At 54.6% G+C, this 21,318-nt stretch overlaps 5 protein-coding genes across 5 annotated transcripts; 4 read left to right on the top strand and 1 right to left on the bottom strand.

Moving 5' to 3' along the window:
* Positions 1 to 314: 314 nt before the first annotated feature.
* On the bottom strand, positions 315 to 1,163 carry MRS44_003389 (uncharacterized protein; the record flags this gene model as incomplete). Its single annotated transcript, XM_046275369.2, has 1 exon — positions 315 to 1,163. One exon carries the CDS (start codon positions 1,161 to 1,163, stop codon positions 315 to 317), a length of 849 nt encoding a protein of 282 aa, XP_046137502.2.
* Positions 1,164 to 1,866: 703 nt separating this feature from the next.
* Positions 1,867 to 3,039, top strand: MRS44_003388 (uncharacterized protein; the record flags this gene model as incomplete). Its single annotated transcript, XM_046275368.2, has 1 exon — positions 1,867 to 3,039. One exon carries the CDS (start codon positions 1,867 to 1,869, stop codon positions 3,037 to 3,039), a length of 1,173 nt encoding a protein of 390 aa, XP_046137501.2.
* A 9,926-nt stretch (positions 3,040 to 12,965) lies between these two features.
* MRS44_003387 (uncharacterized protein) lies at positions 12,966 to 15,143 on the top strand (the record flags this gene model as incomplete). Its single annotated transcript, XM_046270622.2, has 2 exons — positions 12,966 to 13,019; positions 13,080 to 15,143. 2 exons carry the CDS (start codon positions 12,966 to 12,968, stop codon positions 15,141 to 15,143), a joined length of 2,118 nt encoding a protein of 705 aa, XP_046137499.2.
* Positions 15,144 to 15,958: 815 nt separating this feature from the next.
* MRS44_003386 (uncharacterized protein) lies at positions 15,959 to 17,302 on the top strand (the record flags this gene model as incomplete). Its single annotated transcript, XM_065623194.1, has 4 exons — positions 15,959 to 16,134; positions 16,387 to 16,462; positions 16,518 to 17,060; positions 17,111 to 17,302. The coding sequence occupies 4 exons, from the start codon at positions 15,959 to 15,961 to the stop codon at positions 17,300 to 17,302; spliced, it is 987 nt and encodes a 328-aa protein (XP_065479266.1).
* Positions 17,303 to 18,755: 1,453 nt separating this feature from the next.
* On the top strand, positions 18,756 to 20,477 carry MRS44_003385 (uncharacterized protein; the record flags this gene model as incomplete). Its single annotated transcript, XM_065623193.1, has 7 exons — positions 18,756 to 18,773; positions 18,913 to 19,123; positions 19,260 to 19,278; positions 19,387 to 19,556; positions 19,615 to 19,719; positions 19,782 to 19,845; positions 19,904 to 20,477. The coding sequence occupies 7 exons, from the start codon at positions 18,756 to 18,758 to the stop codon at positions 20,475 to 20,477; spliced, it is 1,161 nt and encodes a 386-aa protein (XP_065479265.1).
* Between the last annotated feature and the right edge of the window lie 841 nt (positions 20,478 to 21,318).

The following is a 21,318-nucleotide window of genomic DNA, read 5'->3' as shown; positions in this document are numbered from 1 at the left end:
TGTATTTAGGGGGTATATATTCAGTGTATGGTCTGATTCCTGGACCTCTAGCTCGGTCCATATTCAATGCGAGACGGCGAGTCTGCCTGCATCCAAGGTCATCGCATCCATCCATTCATCCATGACATTGATGCCAATGAGCTTGGAAATCACAATCCCCTACCTGCCTCATCCGCAGCCAAACAACCCACGCAAAACATTTGACTGTCCTCACAACTCCTCTGAAACGCCTTCCAGTGAATGATGCCGCCTATATCTAAGAATTTCAAGTGCTTCTTCTCCAAGTCACGCGCGCCTCCCAGCTCCCGTCGCGCTTAGTCCCTCAGCCAAGCGCGGCGCTTCTCCTCCTTTCTGGCGCGCCTCTTCTCCTTGAACTGCTTCAGCTCGGCCTTGGAGGGTTTCTTACCCGACCGTTCGGCCTTCAAGCTTCGGCCGTCATGGGCGTTGGCGGCAGCCTCGACGTCAAAGAAGGCGTTCATCTGGCGCCGCGACTTGGCCTCGTCGCTATGCCGCTCAGGGCCCATGCCGGCCGCCTGGAACTGTCCAGTGAAGCGGTTAAAGGAAGCCGTCGAAGCATAAACGTCCGACGGGTCGGCCGCAGCGCCAGTGGACGGTCCAGCATCATCATCATTGTTTCCCTGCGCATACCAGGCGTTGGGATCGTAGTCACCGTGGATGGCGGGGTTGTAACCGCCCGCGGCAGGCTTCTCAGACACGGGCGGCTGAGGAACGCTCGACTGTGTACCTGGGGCCGCTGGCGTGGCGACGCGCGGGTTCTCCCACTGCGTTTTCCCGGTGAAGCGATTCGCGAAGAACCAGGCTTGCGTGTTTGGGTCCCATTGGCAATCCCATCCATCGTCTTCGGGCTGAGGCGCAGGCTCGTTCGGCAGGGGAGGGCCACCAGGCACAGGTTCATTTGGCAACGGGGGTCCATCCGGTGTCGGCTCGTTTGGTAGAGGTGGCGCGTTGCCGTCCTTGTTGGGGACATGCGAAGATTCGGGCTCTGGCGAAGCCTCACCAGGCTCGCGATCGGAACCGGGATCCGCCTCCTCCTCCTTCTTCTCCACGTTCTCGGGGGCGTTGTCCGTCTCTAGCAGCTTCGCAACCGGCGACTGAGTGTCGGGCTTCTCTACGTCGGCAGGCGACGGCTTAGGTGACGACATGGCGTTTGGTAGTTGTTCTTGGGTCGGCGATGCGATAACAGTTGGAGCGTCTATCATCCCAAAGGTGAGTTTGCGGAAACCGAGAATGTCATCGTGATACTTATGCACCTGTTGGAGGAAGAGAGGAAAGAAGAGTTTAGCAGAGCGAGTGTCTTGTGAGCAAGGAAATCGCGAGCTGCGCCTTTTTACATAGCAGAAGATGCATGCGCTGCGCGATTTGGAGGAAGAGCAAGAGAGAAAAAAGTGTTCATATGAATGCGAGAGGAATGCAATGCGCTGCGCCTCTGACGCCGCGCGAGCGATTCAGAACAGGGTTTGGCAAGATCCGAGGCCAAGTCTCGTCACGTGATCAGCCTTATCCCTTTGTCCTAAGAGTCCTCTTCATATCTACAACCTACCTATCTTTGACAACTGTGATAGCTTCTACAATCAACTTCAGCTTCATTTGCAGTCAACAAGCTCGCTCATCAACATGACAGTATTGATATCCGGTCATAGCGCCATACGTGCCGAGTTCCGCTTCATGAGCTCCTTCTCAGCGGCCTCCATGAGGCGAAGCAGGTCTCGACCGTCTATAGCGGGCATTGACCCTGGTTACGCCCCATAAGGCGACATTAGAGCTTCCTCGACGCAGGATACTTGATCAGCCGTGATGCTCTTCTCTAAGGCTCGTCCTCTTTTGCTATTTCACTAACAAACAGCCATGTTGTCGATCCGCTCATTATACCTACAGCTTGCCGTGCTTTCGACCGTCGTACACGGTACCTCGACTGGGGACGATGAGTGCGACTGCTACCTCACGAACGGTACCAACTCTGCCTACTATTCACAGCACAAGTTCTTTGATTTCCGGGATCTTGGAAAGTACGCTGGTGTACCAGATGTTATCAAGAACGCATCTGAGACGGGTGACATCACAAGCGACTACTTTGAAAGCGACGATTGGAACGACAGTTGGGGTATCCAGGACTGGAGCAACCGCAAGAGCGGCGGCGTGAGCCTGTCAGGCGACGCCTCTGTGCTTATGGTCAACTCACCCAACAATATCTACATCGAGAAGAATGAAGACGACGATGCGGCATCAGACACGTTCCTAACTATGCGGACGGTGCGTCTTAAAGACTTTCAGACCGCCGCAGAGTTCGAGTCTGTGGCAACGTACCACTATCTTTCACTCCGTATGCTCGCCCGAGTCACAGGCAGCGCGGGAGCCTGCATGGCAATGTTCACATACCTTGAAGGCGACGAGCTCGCCGACGTGCAGGAAGCCGACATTGAGATCCTCACACACGACCCGAAGAACCGGATCCAGTACACCAACCAGCCGTCCTTCACCGACGACGGCGACGAGGTTCCGAAGGCGACTCGCAACGGCACCCTCCCCAAGGGCCTCGGTTGGGACGACTGGGTCGTACACCGGCTCGACTGGACGCCTGCGCGTTCCGTGTGGTACGTGGCGGGTCAGGAGGTTGCCAGCATCGAGTTCCAGACGCCCAAGGACCCGGCGCAGGTCCTGTTCAACGCGTGGAGTGACGGGGGCTCTTGGAGCGGCAACATGAGCCTCAATGGCGCGGCGTACATGCAGATCCAGTGGATCGAGATGGTGTACAACGGCACGGACAGTGAGGGATCGGATAAGAGAAGTCTCGATGGTCACTCAGAGACAGGACATGTTGAAAGAAGGGGTATGTTGGCACCCCGTGAGGACGACGAGAATGGGTGCAAGGCCGTCTGCAGCATTGACGATGTGGATGAGGCTGGCAAGACCAAGGTGCTATGGAAGAGCGCAGCGTCTTGTGTGACAGCACCTATTCCGAGAGGTTGGACAACCGGACTGGTGGTCATGGGGATCATGACCATGACGTGGATTGTGTAAGTCACGGATATGCATGATACCCGGACGTTAAAGTTGGTGTTGGAGTAGGACATTAATTCAAAGCCACGGTTGCATCCATTGAGACCTAGATCTCCAACTCGTCATGCTATAAACAGCCATGCTTTAGTCTCTCGCAAAATATGCCTCTCAGCCTCGCAACGTGCCCCATTTCCATGGCTCCCCCTGCATCTGCATCAAGTTCACACCAGGAGGATCAACCCTCTCCTACTAGTCCCCACTGATCCTATCCAGATTCAGCATCCCGCTGATGACCCGCCAAGGGGAGCCGAGCCGCCTTGGCTTGGACTGGATCTTGACAACCATCGACATGGCCAACGCCTCAATCTTCAAACTGACTCTCATCTGTTTTCCTTCAAGACCATAAGACTTGAAAATTTTAAGCATTCGCCACTTGATCAAAAGAAGAAGAAAAGCCAATCCTAGACCTAAATAGCGCAAGAAAAAAAGCCATCAGGATGTCCGGCATTACGCCAAGCATCACCAGTTGACTCGCAACATCAACTCAAGTCCCCACATGGGGCCTCCATGCCAGGCCCACGATCTGCTCACCTGCTTCTCCTCTCTCTCTTCACTTCAACAGGCGCCGTAACTTATCCACCCAGGTACAGAAGCGCCCAGGAGCCCGTTTCCGGGGTAAGACTCTTGACTGGCTGGCCTCTGTCCCACACGCCATGGGCCCTGTGAGACATGGTCAGGGAAGGAAGCGCTCATGGGGACGTTCTAGAAGACGTGATGCAGAGAGACAGGGACGCTATATTTGCACACCACGAGCTATTACCCCATGGAAACCTCATGATGCCAACCAACAGGTGGATTGTATCCTTGCTAGATCTGAAAAAGCTGTCCTGCCCTTGTTCGCCATATCCAACGCCCTCCCATGAATCAAACACCCTTGTGGAATAAGCTCGTCTTGTCTAACCTCTTCCAATACGCAATCCCAGCCTGTCTCGCGTCATAAAATTTCATCATGTTGGGTATCTCCCTTGCATTCCCTCCCAGTCCACTCCCACCGCCGATTCCCTTTGATGAGTAAAATGCGACATGCCCGGTTCGATAACGTCGAAGCAATTGTCGTCGAGATGTTGCCAAGAATAAAAAACAATCAACAACTTTTATATAAAGATACTGCTAGTGCTGTTCAACAATAGACAACGTCCATGAACAATCAAGAGTCTTCCGCCCATGATAGTAATATTCATCATGTGTCCGTCGACAAGACCTGCCGTCGTAAGAATAGACAGTCAGTGCCGGTCACGGCCAGAGCTGCACTTCAATGCAAACTGCGTGCCAGGACCGAAGGTGGCCTGTTTGTCGAGGCATGTTGCGGTGGGATATATCTATCACACATCCCGCAGCATCAACTCCGTCGACCAGACGGCTGAGAAGAACCAACAAGTCGACCGCGGCGAGATTGCCTTTCAATCAAGGGTGGTCGTTAAGTGTTGGTGTCCCCTCACTGCATGCCATGGCATACTAGGTTGCCTGAGTCGGGCATTTCAACCCCTCAGGAACCCCCATCAGTCGTGAGTCTCGATTTCTTGCACAAACGGGAGCTCACAGGAGGGCCGGGCCTCCTGCGGTGTCAGCTCCGTGGGCGCCTGTCGGTGATTGGAGCATTCGTCGATATAAGTGCCGGGGTCCTGTTCGACGGTATGCGCCTTCACCTCATATTGGTTTGGTCAAATTGGAATTGCTGCGCAGGAAACTGCATACTGGCAGTCAATCCAAAGGGGTCCCAGTCCAGACCGTTCTGGTCCAACAATTGGGTCATAGATGGGTATTGGGAGTGTGTAGTCTGTGGCGGCTGAACGGGTTCGTGTGACGGTGTCATCTGGTGCCCGGGTCCGTTCGAGGCTGGCGACATCATCATGGGTTGTTGGTTGTCGCCATTGTAGCCTGATGGATAGCCTCCGTGTCCGGCAGGTGTTTCAATCTCGGAATCATCAATCATGTCGGCTTGAGCGTCATATTCTTGCTCTATACCCACACTGTCAGCTTACGTCGCTTGGTCACGCGCTTGAGGCATCATCAGCTTACCTAGCTGCTCAATGTGATTCTGGAAAGCGGGGGTGGGGTAGTACGAAGCGCCCGAGGACACCGGGCCTCCTCGGACACCCGACTGCATCATTGGTTGCCTAGAAGCCTGCGTGCTTTGGGGCATTTGCTGCGGTTGTTGCGGCGGCTGTTGCTGAGGCATCTGCTGTCGACCCATGCTGGTCATAGAACCTCGCATCGACACATTGTCCGAGGCCGCTGGTGAGAAGGCACCAGTGTTTGTCGGCGAGTTCGAGTGCGACGATGGCGTTGGTCGGTTCTTGGGCGAGGTAGCGGTCGAGTGTGGTTGGAGGGGAGGCGGCAACACGGGACCAGGCTCAGCCTTTGGTGCAATGTTCGAGTTCGATCGACGAGACTGGTGGTGTCGGTTCATAATAGCACGCTGAATCGGTGGTGGTTGGACCAGGTTCTGCGGCATATGGGTTGGCCCAAGGTTGGGGCTACCAGTCTTTGCGCGAAGCTCAGCTTGAACATCGATGCCCTTCTCGAGAAGTATACGCTCAAGTAAAGAGTTCTTGTAGCGAAGCATCAAACATTCATCGGCGGCCGTGCGGTGGGCCGCCTGGAGGTTATGGAGGTTGGACTCATGGACGCGGATGGTCTCTTCGAGCTGCTTGATGTATTCGGTCCGGCGTTCTCGGAAGGCAGCCTGAGCCTGTCTGTTTCGTTGCTTTCGTTCTTCGGATGTAGCATAGATCTTTGGCGTTGTCTGTTAGTTGCTATCCGACAATGGCATTGTTATGTGTTGTTGGATGTCTTGGTCGAGTCAAGGTCGCAAGCAAGGGCGGGGAAGGTGTTTGTGTTCAAGGCACTCTTGGTGAGGCCAAGAAACGCCCGCAACCATCGTTGCATTGTCGACGTGTCGATCTCGTTGATGTACGAGACCAAACATCGAGGGCGATAGAGGGTGTAGGGAAGATGGTATGTAAGAGTTGGTTCACTTACAGGCTTGCGGCCGCCCTTCCTCTTGGGCTGCTGAGCCTCCTGGGTAGCATTGGCAGAGGTTATCCCCGGGTTGTGGTCCCTGTCAGGGCTAGAGCCTGCGGGCGAGTCGGTCTCTTCTCGACGATGACCGTTGAGGCCGTTGAGATGGTTGCTATTCTGGTTGTGCGTCGGATCCGCCTTATCGATGGACATCTTGTCTGCCATACCCAGGCAGGGGCTTCGAGACGATTTGCCGCACGGCGGCAAACGCCCCAGAGACGCAAAACGGGAATTCTGTTACGTGACGAGGTGGAACGTCGAAACGACGACGGGCGCAGAGAATCGAGTCCAGAGCAAGCGTGCGCCCGTTGGGTTTTTGCTTTGCGGTTGCGGGCGTAAGGGCGGCGGGCGCAAGATGATAGCAGATGCGGCCAAGGTTGGGGGTTGTACGGGGGCTCGGCGAATAGGGCGAGATCAGGTGCGATAGGCGCTGCTTGGCCTGAGATAATGGTTGCTCTGCGAGTGATTGCTGAGCGCGTCTAACAGGCGCCTATCAGTTCAGTGGGATGTCGCAGGGACGTCCGAAACGTAAGAAATTCTACGACGAGATAAAAACGGGCTGTAATTCGCGTCGGTTTTTGGGGGGAAGTAAGATAACAGGAAGAGCGCGCGCAAGGGAGGCAGCGTCCCGTACTCTTTTATGTAATGGGAATTGCGAGGAGGGGGCGGCCAAGGGCACTCCTTCTTTTCTGCGTGCACTGCGAGGGCCTGAGCCCTTGGGCCAATCAGGAGCGCATACGGGTGGGTAGGCCAAGCATGGTCCAGGTGGGAATCAGTGGATCACGCACCAGCCAGCGGCACCACCCACTAAAAAAACCAGTCCACACAGCAGACACCACCCGACACTTTACCCATCCATGGCCTCCTCTCCTCTTCACCTTGAATTCCTCCACTTGGGCTGGTCTGATCTGTTCCAGGACTCGGACTCGGTGCCTGCCTAGCCCCATCTCGTCTCGCCTGCTGATGGGAGATTGAGTGAGGGATTCGAGAGACACGGGAGAAGGTGCACAGGCCAAGGTGATCTCGCTCGACTCGGAACGGTGAGCCTGGGATCCAATCAATGGATATTACACCTCGGCCGCCTCTCTCGTTCGTACCGCCGCGGTCCCTCCTCCATCTGCCATCCCAAAGGACAGCCCATCCGCCGACGCCGCAGCCATCGCCCACATCCCACCCAGACTAACCGGACCTGGATAGCACCAAATGTAGGAGCTGTTTCTTGATGGGTGAAGCAAGACACAGCAGAGTGCAGCAGAAAATTTCATCTCTGACGGTCGGCGCCGCCGCGAAAGATAAGGATTTATTGAGAGGCCATCCCCCATGCCATCATCCCACGCTCTGTGCAAGCGACGACACCATCTTCCAGCAGCCTCTTCTCAGCTGGCTGAGAAAGACGTGAGGGGATTTTCGCTCGTGTGAGGAGATTGCTGCTGGCTCGCTGGAAGGCCAGGCAACTCGTCTTGGTTGGCTGAATTTTGTCGGCTGCAACATCGGAGCCCCCGCTTCCCACTCTCACGCCGGAGATGCTCTTGTTGCTGGGCTGGCTGGCTGGGAGAGAAAGCAAAGAGAGTTGGCAGCCCAGTCCCAGGACGTTGGTGGTGGTGGTGGTGTGGCATGTGCCAAAATGTGCCTCCTGCTTCGCGGCGTCAAATTTCGCACCCCATTCTCCAATCGTTGCTCGGCATGCCAGACTGATGGCTGTCAGAATTTTCAAGACTTGCAGCCGTCTTCGGACAGAGATGCCCTTCCCAGTCGTCTTGAGGAGCCAAAAAAAAAAATTGCCGCTTCGTTTCATCATTCGGACGTTAGGCCGTCATTTCGCTCGACCCAATTGATCGTCCTTTCATGCTTATTTACACCGTTTCTTTTGTTTCTCAACCTTGCTCTTCTAGAAAACTGAGGGAACGATCCATCGTTTGCTATCCACTCACGGGCAGGGATTGCTTCGCCCCGCTGGCCTGCACCCGGAGGTCTCGTCACCCTTCCTCTTTCAGGGCCCCTGTGGTGTCGAAAGATAGGCGTTGCCTGTATCGAGCCTCGTCGATGCTGTGGTACGTCATGCTCGATTACCGCGAGGCTTCAGAGCCGATACAATTGCCGCCTATTATCTCGTCGCCTTTCAGCTCTTCGCCCAGCTACAACGCCATCTTGGACGCCACTCACTAGCCGTCGTCCCCCTATCGCATCGGTTTCCGCGAAGACCGAGAGTCGAAGATCCTGGAGGAGGAAACAGCGCAATGTCCAAGTCTGACTTACGACAACGAACGAGCACATGGTGGAGCGGTCAGCACCACACCTGACCCGTATTTCGATTAGCGCTGGACCCGGGCCTTGAGGCACTTTGATCCTTGCCGTGAAGAACTCTCCTCTCGGATTGGAGCTTTGTTGCGTCCGAAACCTCCGCACCGCGGGCATTGTTTCATTAACAGCAGTCCATGAAGCTGTTGTTGCTCTAGCCGATTATGCGGCAGCGCACATTTCAAACTTTGCTCCTCAATTGTGTGGCCCAAGAGCCGTGTTGATTAACTTGTACCCAGAGATGGAGCAGACCTCTCTACCGGCATGACGAATCCACAGAGAGGTCAGTGTGCCCAACAAGCCGTGCCACGGTGCGACTGTGGCTGTCTGCCAAGGGCCATCCGCCTTGCTGGACCGTCGCCTTCTGATCTCCGATGTCCCGAAGCATGTCACGAGATTCAGAGACACTTGCATCACATACAGCTTATGCCGACACGCAAGCTATTTCTCGAATTCGGCTTTCGTCGACAGAATTCGCAAAGTCCCTCACAAACTCGATACCAAACAAGACTACTCCTCACGGAAGCATACGCAGGCTCACCTTGCATTGCCCCCCATGATCGTGATCCCCACTTGGTCGCCGCATGTCTCGCATGCCGGCCAGTTCGGCTTCAAAACTCTCAACTTGCGACCACATGCTATACATGTACTGTACAGCCTCGACTTCGCCTTGGTACCTTTTGAGTTCAAGGCATTGCTCAAGGTTTCATCTCGATGCATGAGGTTCTTTTGAGAACCATCAAAACCAGGCTCCCACTTCACGAGTGCATTTTGATAGGCGAGGGCCTGAAACTGACATGACGCTTGGACACGTTCGTGCGACCCGGTCATGCCAACTTCCATCCTCGTCGATTTCTCACATTTGGGGTCAAGCATACCACAAGTTGAGGCTGGCCAGGTCAGTCTAGACACACGGCTTTCTTGCAACGGCCAAGCCACATTGTGAGATAAGCGAGACAGCTCCCTTTCCACCAGCTTCCTCCTGTCTTGTCTTGCTTCAGTCCACACATCAACTCCCAGGCATTGCACCTAGGCGCGTGGCCGTGACAGCATTTCTCAATGACATGACCTTGCAAGCCGGCATCCCTGGCTCGCGAGCCCAACATGGATTTCACCAACCGGACGTTGTGCCGACCAAGGACTTGGAAGCTTTGACATGCGAGTGAAACTGACAGAGCCTATAGGTACATTCTCAGAACAGGTCATCCTGGGTAGACGTGCACATTGGTTATTGGCGACACGAGTTCGCATCACGACCGTGCTCGCTGTGGAAACCTACTTGACGACGACTGGATAGAAAGCAACGGTAGCATGAACGGTGATCCAACAGGCAAAGCATCCGTCACCGGCCAAGCCGACAACTACACGTCTTCTTTCCGGGATGTAGACCCTTGTCGAAGACCAGAAGACTGTTCACCTGCTTCGACAATTGAGGCAGCTGAGACACTGCCAATCAATAGTCCATGTCCAAGATGCCACGATGCATCACATCGTTCTAGTCGACGCGAGTCGTTGCAATAGGGCCGTGTGGAGCCTCACACGATGTGAGGGTTGGATTCCATGCATCGTTCCAGAAGCCATCTTGAAAACTCTGCCCGTCGTTCATTTCCCGCCAATAGTTGGTGGCTAGCTGATCACGCCCACAGACCCCCGAGGGATAGACCCGTCGATGATCGCCTCTTGGGGTAAGTCATACGTAAAGCTCGCTCTGGATGTGGACTCAACATGTCGAGTTATGGTTACTTCCCCAGATCACCCGCCTTGTGGGATAATGAGGATATCCAGATCAGTCCTCATTTAGCTTTGGGGAACCCACATGGTCCAGAAGCGATGGCATTTTGACGATGGCGTGTTGCAGGCTCAACAGTTCGCAAGTACGATATCGGCCTCCTTGAGTTGTCAACTGCGCCCTATCACTCACTGCCGAAGGACCGCATCGATGATCAAGGTCAGACGCAAATCAAACCCCTGCAGACAATACTACGCAGTGGGCGGTTGATCCTGGGCCAGGATAAGTCGAAGGTAGTTCGTCTGAACCCACCCGTCCTGCATCCGAGATGCCTTGTCACGAATCTAGCTTCCTTGGGTGCTAGCTTCCGCCCTTGCACGACAACTTGAACCAACCCAACAAGCCGTTATGGTACTCCCGTTCTGGTGCAGAGGCTTTCACCGTCCCTCACCGTCCGGTGAGTGATATAAACTTGTGCATCAAGTTGCTAAACAACCGTGTTGCCCAAGCCGTACCCTTTAAAGGCAGGCATCATGAATATCTCATCAGACTACGAGGGCATGGCGCTATGGATCACGGTCATAAGTTCCAGTTGCCTGGCCAAGATGCCCCAACGAGCCTCTTGCCTCGCAGTTTCCTCACCGAACGAGGGACCACTGCTAACAGGAGGCTCATTGGACATGACATGAAAACACTGGCGCCTCAGCTGACCTTGAGTTGGGCTTTTGCAGTCTTAAGACCGGGATGATCGGCGAGCCCCGGTCACGGCATGGTGCTAAAGACGGTGGGCTGAGACAAAAGTGGGTATAGCTGATTTCTGGAAAATTTCTAGCGTGGCTTAGGCCACTTTGTCCGGCACAAGGACCAGATCCAACGAACCTCACCCCATGAGCTGCTCTCTTTGCCCTGCCCCTGGCCTGGTGGTTATGGTGCCTGGCCTCGCTCAGAGAAAGTGACGTGAGCACTTTTGGCCACGTTCTCGGCTAAATCGTGGATTTCGTTTCGAGCAGGCCCTCTTGTCGAATCGCGGCTGGGAGCGCAACCGCGATGCTCTCAACCCCTGAGGGGGAGAACCATGAGCTTCAGTTGAGGCCCCTGCGTTTCAAGCGGCGCAGCAGGTCCCGTCGGGTCTTGTTCTCGATCATCTCATCGCGCTTCATCGCGCTTTGCTTCGGAGCGGTCTCGTCGATTGCCGCTCCCGTCCATCGAGGTTGACAGGATGCGACCCCCAGCTTGAGGCTCTCGCGATTTTCTCTGACGATGACGAGACGCCGGACTATACTAGTCCGATGCCCGGTTCGGGCAGCATTCAGCCGGAGTCTCGCATCGCTCTTCCGCCAGTCTCCGGTTTTATGCGCAGCATTCCGCTCCATGGGGCGATGATATGAGTGATCCGAGCTGATATTAAAGAGGCAGGTCTGAAGTCAATTCTCCTCTGGACATTGTGATCTGCCTGGCCTGAAATTGCCATTGCCTGGTGGGTGCTTGGATCGCGCTGGCACTGGGAAAACATGTGAATTTGTGATGGGTAGGTATGTTTTGCATCATGCCATCTCGGTCTCGGAGATTTTCAAGCAGCCACATGTTCACGAAAGCGAACCCATGTTGTCGGTACTGGTATTTGAGTTTCTTTTCACGGAGACACGCAATGTTGCGCGGCAGTTGTCGGAGAACACGGTCCCATGAGTAGGTTGTCATTAACCTCCAGAAGAACTGTGATAGGGAGCATGAGTCGATCATACTCATGTGTGCTATGTATGCAATAGCACAAGCTACGTCCACGGAAAAAAGCACTCGGTTTATACGGAGTATTAGCATGACAGAGAATGCATCATGACGCCGTCACATCTGTCAACATCCTAACACTCTGGCAAAGTACGGAGCGAGGGGTTGTGGCAAGGCATGGGATAACCAACTCTATCTGTTGTCGCCCAGGCCCAGTAGTTGCAGTGCTCGCGTTTCGAGAGCTGCCTAGGGCCTCTGATGGTGATGAACATGTCAGCGACGACCCAAACCAGCGAACCAGACCTGTCTCTTAAGTAGGTTGATTGAGCCAATTGCACTCTGGCAGTTTGGATAGAGCTGGAAAGTTCTCTTACCCTACCTATGCTATGTCCAACAGTGGATAGACCAAGGCAGCTCGGTAGTAGAAACACGACACTCGAGAGAATAAGAGTCATCGTACACGTGACTTTTCAACGCCAACTAGCAGTCCAGTAATTCCATGTTCCATTCGATCTGGTGCTTCCAGTGTTGTGGTTGTACTATGTACATGACTATCTGCTGAGACACGGGTATTTGTGTGTTGCTGTGGTGTCTCTCAACAAGGCTGTTTCTTGTTAATGGCTGAAACCACCCGGGCAACGTCTCCTTGCACATAGAGTTCCGAGGAATGCAAAGTCTATGTGCTCAACACAGTGACGTCTTTGCATATTTCGCAAACCGGTTCTTCATATAGAAAACAGGTGAAATTCACGCGACTAGGACGAGCTCAAGTATCGTGTCTTCTATTGAACTCGTGATGGATCATGATCAAAAGTCTCGTTCTTCATCGTGCCACAGGGTAGGTCAGCTGACGATAATACAGTGCAGACTCTCAGTTATGACGAAAGCACTGTGTCAGCGCACTGTATATCTCCCCACCCAAGTTTGTTATTCCACCAGGGGGAGCTTGGACCACCTCGGCCAATGTAAACAAATCCCCACCAACAACACTCGCGCCAGCAAAGATTTGACATCATATCAACGACCCAAGACACACGAGGATCGCGTCCCTCTAATTGCTGAAATTGCTTGCCAACGAGTCGCATAAATTTCGAGTTTTGACCAAATACTAACAATGTCCCCTCCGCGCCGTCGCTCAGCTCGGCTGGCCGGCGCCACTGCTTCCAAGGTGAGCTCTCGCGATGGCATCATCAATCATCTGGATCGATAACCTGACCCGATATCGCAGACCAAAGCCGCGGCGCCTACCCTGTCGTCCGTCGCCGAACAGGCTGAATCCCCTCAGCGTTCCCCGCCGAAGAAGAAGAATGCCGCGCTATCATCGCCCGCTCCCGTGCCGTCGACGCCTACCTCATCGGCGGTGAAGCCTCCTCACGATGAAATGCACCCCAGCAAAGCTCACCAGACCATGGGTGAGCCCTCGTCGGCCCTGAGACTGGGATTCGAGGATATCAAGGACAACGGCCCCAATGTCCAACCTGACACGCCGTCGAAGGCCGCAGGATCAACATCCCCTTTCAAGTTCCGATACGTACGCGAAGGTCTCGAGTCCGAACTGAGTGACGATGCCCAGCAACTGCTGGCGGGGCTCAAGGAGCAAACTGCAAAGTTCAAGGCCGACTTGGTTGCCCAACGAGAGGCGGAGGCCACCGAGACTGATGCTCTCGGACGCAAGATTGCCAGGCCCAGGGGAAAATCTGGACGCTTCAGCGCGGCCCATATGGCAGAGTTCAAGAAGATGGACTCGATCGAGAACCACCCCTCTGCCTGGAGAGCCCAGAACGGACGTTTCCAGCCTGTCGTGTCTCTCAAGCGAACACACTCCAAGACCAACCTGAACACGACCCCGACTAACTCTCCGGGCAAGTCTGGTCTGAAGCGTTCGCCCTCAAAGGCAGAGCTTGATGTCCCCACACCAGCCACGCCTCGCATGACCCAGGCCATCAAGCGCAAGTCCTCTCGAGCTGATCTTGACGAGTTCCAACGGTCCCCATCACCCAAGAAGTCTGCTATCCCCAGGCAGACCCAACTGTACCCCAATGACCAACAACGCGTCCCTTCGAAGAGATTCAAGCAGCGCATGGAGGACGACGCGTCGACAGACCGACCAGTCTCGCGTGATGATTCGTCTATTCCTCGACCCAAGTCGAGTGGAAACGGCGCGTCCAAGTTGCCAGCTCCAGCTCCAGCTCCAAACGCAGGCCTGGCACGGCTGATGAGCCCAACCAAGGCTTCTCTCGCCCACACGGGCAAGCCAACCATCTCCCTAGTGAAGTCGCCCTCAAAGTCTGATCTCAAGAGTGGCCTCCCCAAGTCTATCAGTGCCCAAACACTTACTTCTCCTGCAAAGACAACTACTCCCGGAGCCCGCGTTTTCAGCTCAGGTCGACTTGAGAGAGTCAAGTCCTTTATGAGAGGAAACAGGACTCCCTCTGGAAATGCCCAGACCGCGATCCCACAGCCCATGATATCTCAGACCCCTGCACCTCCCAAGGCTGACAAGGACAAGGCTTTGCCACCGGTTCCGCTGACTACTCCTCGACGGAAGGTGACGAAGCATGTCGCTTTCACCCCAGAGGTCTCACGCATTTCGACCGAGCAGAGCTCTCCTTCTCCCCAGAAGTCTTCGTTCAAGACTCGGCTGACACGAAACCTGGGAGTGACATTCCAGGGTCTTGACGAGGCGATTACTAAGACCGACTCAGGCGATGTTAGATATCCTGATCTTTCTGGATTCCGACCTCTGCCTGAGCCTCCCAAGCCTCAGCTTCAGGCTCCATCCGTCCCTGGCAAGTTCACCTTCCGCAGTGATCATACCATCGAGTTTGGAGAGACACCTGCTGCTGGCTTTGGAGCTTCGCCTGGCCAATCGAGCGTTCGCCATGTCCGACAGTCCCTCAAGCCTAACACGGAGATGCCTGGTAGCTTCCCTGGGTCCACCGCCCCCGTCTCCCTGGCGAACAAGGAGAACAATGAGCCTGGCCCTACCAAGCTTCTCGTTGGAGCTCCTCACGGCATGTCCAACAAGAAGCGCCACCGGGCCAGTTGGGACGAGGAAGAGGCCGAGGAGAAGGAAGCAGAACGCGCAGCCAAGAAGCGTAAGAACGAGCACGTCCCCGAGGGTGAGGCTCTTCTCGCTCCTCGCCTCCTCGGCAGCACCCCTAGTGCAAAGAAGACCAGAGCTGGCAGTGCGGTTCCCCGAACTCCTAATACGGCAACCCCAAGCAAGAAGCGTGCCGTTCTGAGTCTGAGCCGACTCAACATGCTCGCTCGCCCCAAGAACAGGGTCTAGGCCTTTTATCTTGACGAGCGAAGCAAAACGAGGAATGGTAACTGATTGAAGTTTCCCATCCTTGAATGATTGTATAATACGACCTGCGCGTTGATATTTCTGAACCTTGGCTGCCTGTAGCTTTTGTTGACTGAATATGTTGATATTAGCGACTTTCTTTTGGTCAACAAACCTGGCTACCTACTAGCCCAAGTCCTGAAAGAGAACGACGCGGGATATGACGAGCGACGGTCTTGTTCAGCTGGAGTTTTTTGAGATTGTGCTTTTCCAGGCTGAGAGGTCTGCATACTTGTTTGTTTGCATGGAACCTGCGGATTGAGTTGGTTGATGAAACCCAATTGGGTTCTGTTTTTGTTTTTGTTTCCCCGGTACACGGCAAAGGGTCAAGGGTCAGGTTCAGGTTCAGGGCGTTTCACGGCAAAAGGGTTCAGGCTGTGAGAAAACCGGATGAATCGAGTTCATCATGTAGTTGATTGTGTAGGATTCAATTGTCACAAGATCAAGCATCAAGTGTACATCTTCCTGCTTATGCTCATGCTCACCGTTGTCCATGTGCGCGTTGCTGTGCTTTCCTTCTGCGTTGTCACTTGCTCCTGCCATTGCAGCGTCAGGGGAAATACGGCAAACACCTTATTACCTAGAGTCTCCTTAATTCTGCCCAACACCTTGTATCAAAATGGCATCACTATTCCACGAGGAATCTTGTGATGGCCTCCTTATCCCCAGCTTTAACCAACTTCTACACACTCATTACATTAGCTGACTCTAACATGTTGATCATCACTGCACCACGCCCCTCCTAAGACTCTTCAACGATGCCATCGGGCAACCAGGCCAACATCTTCACGTGCACATTCTGCTTCCACCTCTCCAACGGGCCTCCCCACGTCATTGGTCGCTCAGCTCGTCTCGCTTGTTCCCCATGCCACGCGGCGCTTCTCAACCTCGCCATCTGCTGGGTCTGCGGAGAACTCATATTCCGAGGCGACGAGTGCGTTAGCTTTGGGTGGTGTTTCTGGCATCGGGCATGTTACGGATGCCTGCTATATGGGAGCAGGGCTATCTGTCGAGGGGTGCCAGTCCAGGCTCTCTTTTAGGACGAGGAGCCGGCAGAGGAAGGAGTCAAGGGCAGTGGATGTGGAGGGAGGGAGGTTACGGAGGCTCCTCTATGTGCGGCCTGTGTGGTTGAGGCTGAGGTGGATGATGTGAGGGAGGAGAGTGTGGTGGTGAAAAGGGGGCTCAGAAGGGTTGAGAGGGTGGATGGAGGATTGACGAGGAGGAGATGGGAGGCTAAGGGTGACGAGAAGAACAGTGCTAAAGTGAGTCTTCTTTCATTGGCGCTTCAAGTGTTGGCTGGCTGACAACAATATCTAGCAAGCTCCCTCTACTGGGGAGACGTCACAACAGGCCGGCAGAGATGGAGCAGGCAGCGAAGGAAACAAGGCCAGCAACATGTCAGTCAACTTGGCAGATCCCTCCGAGTCGGTCATCTGGGTCGACATCTTCGATCCTATCAATGGTCCATCCTTCAAGCCGAGTCCCCTGAAGCCGATCCCATTGTTCATGCAACGAGCGCCAAATCACGCTGTCAAACTTCAAAGCCAGCAACCGTCTGCCCTCGACATTTACCTTCAGACTCCGCCTCACCTGCGGAAACCCGCCTCCGCGCCGAGTTCAGTTTACCCACCTGTATCACCAGCGAAGAGCCCAGAGCTGGCCTCAAAAGATGCATCTCAGCTTGTAGCCTCACTCTCCGTGGCATCAGCTTCTCGATCACCAACCCCATCTCGAAAACAAGCATTCACCTTGGTCAAAGAGGAACCCCTGAAACGACCTTCGTCGAGACTGGCCTCGCCACGTCGTCGCTCGGACATCAACTCGTCGGGATACTGCACACCTCCCGAATACCCCGACCAGGTGATGCGGACGCCTTACCCGCTGCCTTTGTCGACTATCCGCGCCGCCAGCCCCTTGCCTTCGCAGCTCACGTCGCACATGCAGCGGATAACGCACGCAGCACCGCAATCATCCGAGTACCTGGAGCGTTACCAGCCATTGACGGCGCCAGTGCGAACGACAGAGGGGAGGAGACTGAGGAGGATCCCCGCGAGCCTGAGCGAGGAGGGGTCTGTAAGAGGGAGATCGGAACAGAGGAGTAGTGATGTTGGTGACTGGGGGAGAGTTGGGGCTGAGTTGAAGAGGTTCTTTACAGGCCGGTGAGACGGGATGGTATCATTGGCTATTACAGTTACGACCTATGCAGTACATAAGGTAGTCATGCATTCACCTACGAGCAAACCGACTTGTATCATTAGAAACTGTATCATGTGGAACTGGTTCAACATGGATGATAGGAAGTTCCAGTTTGTTTGCAAGCCACTTCCCATGTGGGCTTGTCAGATCATTTGAGCCCAAGCAAGGTCCGGCATATTGACCGACCCGAGCAAACAAACCTCGTGATACACCGACGTCTTGATGAAGCAGCTCGGCGCCGGGGGAAGCGGCCGAGGCACGGAACGAATTGATGCTCGATCGCTGACCGGTAAAGTTACCGAGGTGGGTAAACATCGGCTTGACGCAATTGACTGACTAAGCTCGGACCTCTTTGTCTGAAGCTCCGCATGGCTAGGCGAGCCGAGGAGAAGCGTGATGGTGGTGCAATTGGGCTCGTTGGTCTGATGCTTTCGGAGATAAGTCTCTCTGGTAGTACGAGCAAGCTGAGTTGTTTCCAGAGCTACAGTAGCAATCACGCGCTGGCAATGCGTACATTGCTGGAGCCTGGAGGTGACGTTGGATGGAGGGATGATATGATGGAGGTTCCCATGGCGAAGCCCTACCTCACAGTACATGCGTAGCTCGGGGCTGGGAGCGCTAAAGCTCTGGCGGGGTAAACGGAGGGTTACGCTCTGGAATGATCCCCTGGCAAAACTCTCCTAGCAGGACAGTTCTGGGTTTGACTATTCGGGATGTAAGGACGGTAAAGAGAAGCAGGAATGAGGTGAACGGTCTACAATTGCTTTACGGGGTTATTCTGAGTGCTTCTTGAGCTCTACGAGAGCTTCATACGAAATAGCTGATCTCCAATTGCGGGGGATTTGGGCTGGAGTGGCGGGAGCACAGGGCAGCTTGTTCCGCATGCGTCGGTCCCGTCGTCCATGCCCTAACAGAAGCTGCCAAAACCTCCACAAAAATATTGCAACAATTTGTTAAGCGAGGCAGGCCTCTCTAGCGTGCGTCAGAGTTTCACTCCAGCGTCCCACTCTGGGGAGCCCAAGGAAGCGAAGCAGCCAGTGATTTGCTTGGAATAGAGGAGGAGTAGGAAGACGAGAAACAAGAAGGGAGGGCAATAATAGTAAAAGTAGTGGGTGGAATAAAAAAAATTGTTTGAAAAAAAGAGGGCCGGGATTTTCTTTGAACCGCGCGCGGGCTTCACCACCAGTTTAGTTCCACCACCAAAAAATCAACACCAGACAAATCTTTCCCGCCCCTCCCTCTCCGGCAACAGCTCCTCCCTCTTACAAGGTCATGCGACCGTAAATCAACTTCCTCGTCGCCCTCAAGATTCTGATTTACGCCCCGGACGGAAGGCGATAAGCCCAGGCGACGACAAAGATGTCGGTTGTCACAAAGGTGTGTATTCATTTCCATTATCTCTCGAACCTGCTCTTGCTATTGTTCTCTTGGTGTGCTGCTCTGCGCTTTCATTGTGCTGCTGCACCTGCCCTGCTTTTTTCTGCGCCCTGAGTGTGTGAGTGAGAGAGGGGAATAGGCGCCCACGGCTTCTCTGCCTGACGGTGGCTTTGGATGCCCTCAGCAAGCTCGCATTTGCTTCAAGCTGTACGGCTTCTCATCAACGCTGCTCTACGAGCGTCTACTCATCCTCTTCTCGACATCTTCTGCCTCATCTTCCCGCCGTCGAGCGCCCTCCGCCGTGTGCCCTCGCCGTCGACCCAAAATACAGCCCCTCATTCCCGTCCTTCGTCATCGCCCGTCAGGTTGTTTGCCCTAACCTAACGCGACGCCGACTGCCCCTCCCACCGTTTCCAAGACAATCACATCGCCCGCGGCCTCATCAATTGCCGGCTAAATCTTCAAGCATGCTAACCTGATTTTTAGAACCCTTTTGCCTACCTCGGTACGATTTGGAAACCCCCCCTCCTCCCGCGTCAAATCCCAACGTCGCTCGGTCGACTCGTTCCGACGCTGCCCAACGCCCATCTCCCAATTACTCGTGCTGACCTAGCGGCTCCTATCCAGGCAACGACAGCGATGGCGAGGAGAAGCCCGTCGTCCCTGTCAAGACTGTCGACAAGACCAACCCTCGCACTACTAAGCGCAATGTCGAACCCCAGGCTCCCGTGAGAGCCGGTGGTGCTGGAGGCAACCGCCGAGGTCCTGGCGGCAACGAGGGTGGTCAGTTGCACCTGGTCCTTTCGCCCGGATTATCATTGTACTGACATTCGAACGACAGCCTTCCGGGATCGTGGTGCTGGCAGCGATAGAAACCACGGCCGATCCACTGAGGAGACCCCCCGATCTGGCCCCCGAGGCGGTGCTGGTGCCCGTGTCCGTGGTGGTAAGTAATGCAGAGGCTCATCTGCCAATTCACATGAAAACAAGCTCACATACTTTCTGCAGGCCGTGGCGCTAGACACCCCCGCGACCGCGATGACCGACACCCCACCCGCTCTGGTGCCCATGGGTATGCTCCCTTTAAATCTTGGCTTATTGGCCTGAGATGAGATGCTAACAGTGTATAGTGGCTCCGACAAGCAGGCTGCCCAGTCTTGGGGTGCCACCGAGGGTACTGCTGAGCTTAAGGACGAGCAGGCCGGCGATGCCATTGCCCAGACCGAGCAGAAGGATGCTCTCGCCGAGGATGCCGCCGCTGAGGACGCCGCTGCCGAGGAGGCCGAGAAGCAGGTCTCTTACACCGACTACCTTGCCCAGCAGGCCGAGAAGAAGGCCGCTCTCGACGCTGACCTCAATGTCCGCTCTGCCAACGAGGGCAGCAAGCTCGACAAGAAGTGGGCCAACGCCAAGCCCCTCGAGAACGAGGAGGAGGAGTACTTTGCCGGCACCGGCGGCAAGGCCCAGCGCCAGCGCGAGCGCAAGGTCAAGCAGACCATCGACTTCGACCCCCGCTTCGTCGAGCCTGAGCGCACCCGAGGTGGCCGCGGCGGCCGTGGCGGTCGTGGAGGCCGTGGTGGTGAGCGTGGTGGCTCTGACCGTGGCCGTGGAGGCAACTTCCGCGGTGGTCGCGGTGGCCGTGAGGGTAGCGCTCCCATCAACACCAGCGACCAGTCGGCTTTCCCCAGCCTCGGCGGCAACTAGATTGCCAGCACTCGCATAAGAGAGCCAGCTCTGCTCTCATAAACCCCCTTGCATGTCAAATACGCACATTGGGTCAACGCCATGTCCACCCCTCCTCTTTTCTGTCTCACCGTGGACAAACCGAGAGGGTGATGATATTCGTTGTTTGAAAGGTTGAAAAAGTTGACCATTGGTTCAGTGGCCGGATGTCGTGCCTCGCTGGCTTGTCCCGCTGGGGCCCGATACCTTGTCACCAGCTCGGCTGGCATCCAGAAGTTTTCTCCCTCTAGGTCTTCTCAAAGGTTTTCCGTACAAAATTCAGTTGAAATGCGCTTCACGGTAGTGTGATTCCGGGGAGTCTTTGAGTGAAATAAAGTGAAATCAGATATCCCAGAGTGCCATCGATGCGTGATTTCTTGTCAGCCCCTTTTGACATGTCATGATCTTTGTGTTGTTGAACCCGCTCGACATTCACCTCAAACATGTCTAGTGAATTGATCGAGTTGATGCTAGTGGGTAATACCATGGTGAATATCATAATTGCTTGTGCATGGAAATTCCCCGTCATTCTGGAAGGTTACGGGCTACCTCTAGCCCCTGAGCCCGAACCCCCTTTTGTAGTGTTGAGCATGCCTCGACTCGACTTGAATGTCTCACTTTCAACAACGCATAAAAGAAGAGTGTTTGGTGGATACGCATTACGAGTCTCGAGTCTCATCACGCAAACAAACTCGAGATACATCGTCCTGTAGTTGAGATGTTATATACTCTTCCTTCCTCTGGCCAGACTATTAGAACTTGGTGGAGTCAGCCCCTGAACAGTAAAATATATATTGGATATCCTACAAATATCAAGTCTAAG

The sequence above is a fragment of the Fusarium solani genome, assembly GCF_023522795.1.
Source record: "Fusarium solani strain SB1 chromosome Unknown bctg00000001, whole genome shotgun sequence".
NCBI lineage: Eukaryota > Fungi > Ascomycota > Sordariomycetes > Hypocreales > Nectriaceae > Fusarium > Fusarium solani.
Note: the sequence above shows the minus strand (reverse complement) of the source record. Positions and strands in the feature narration are given on the sequence as shown.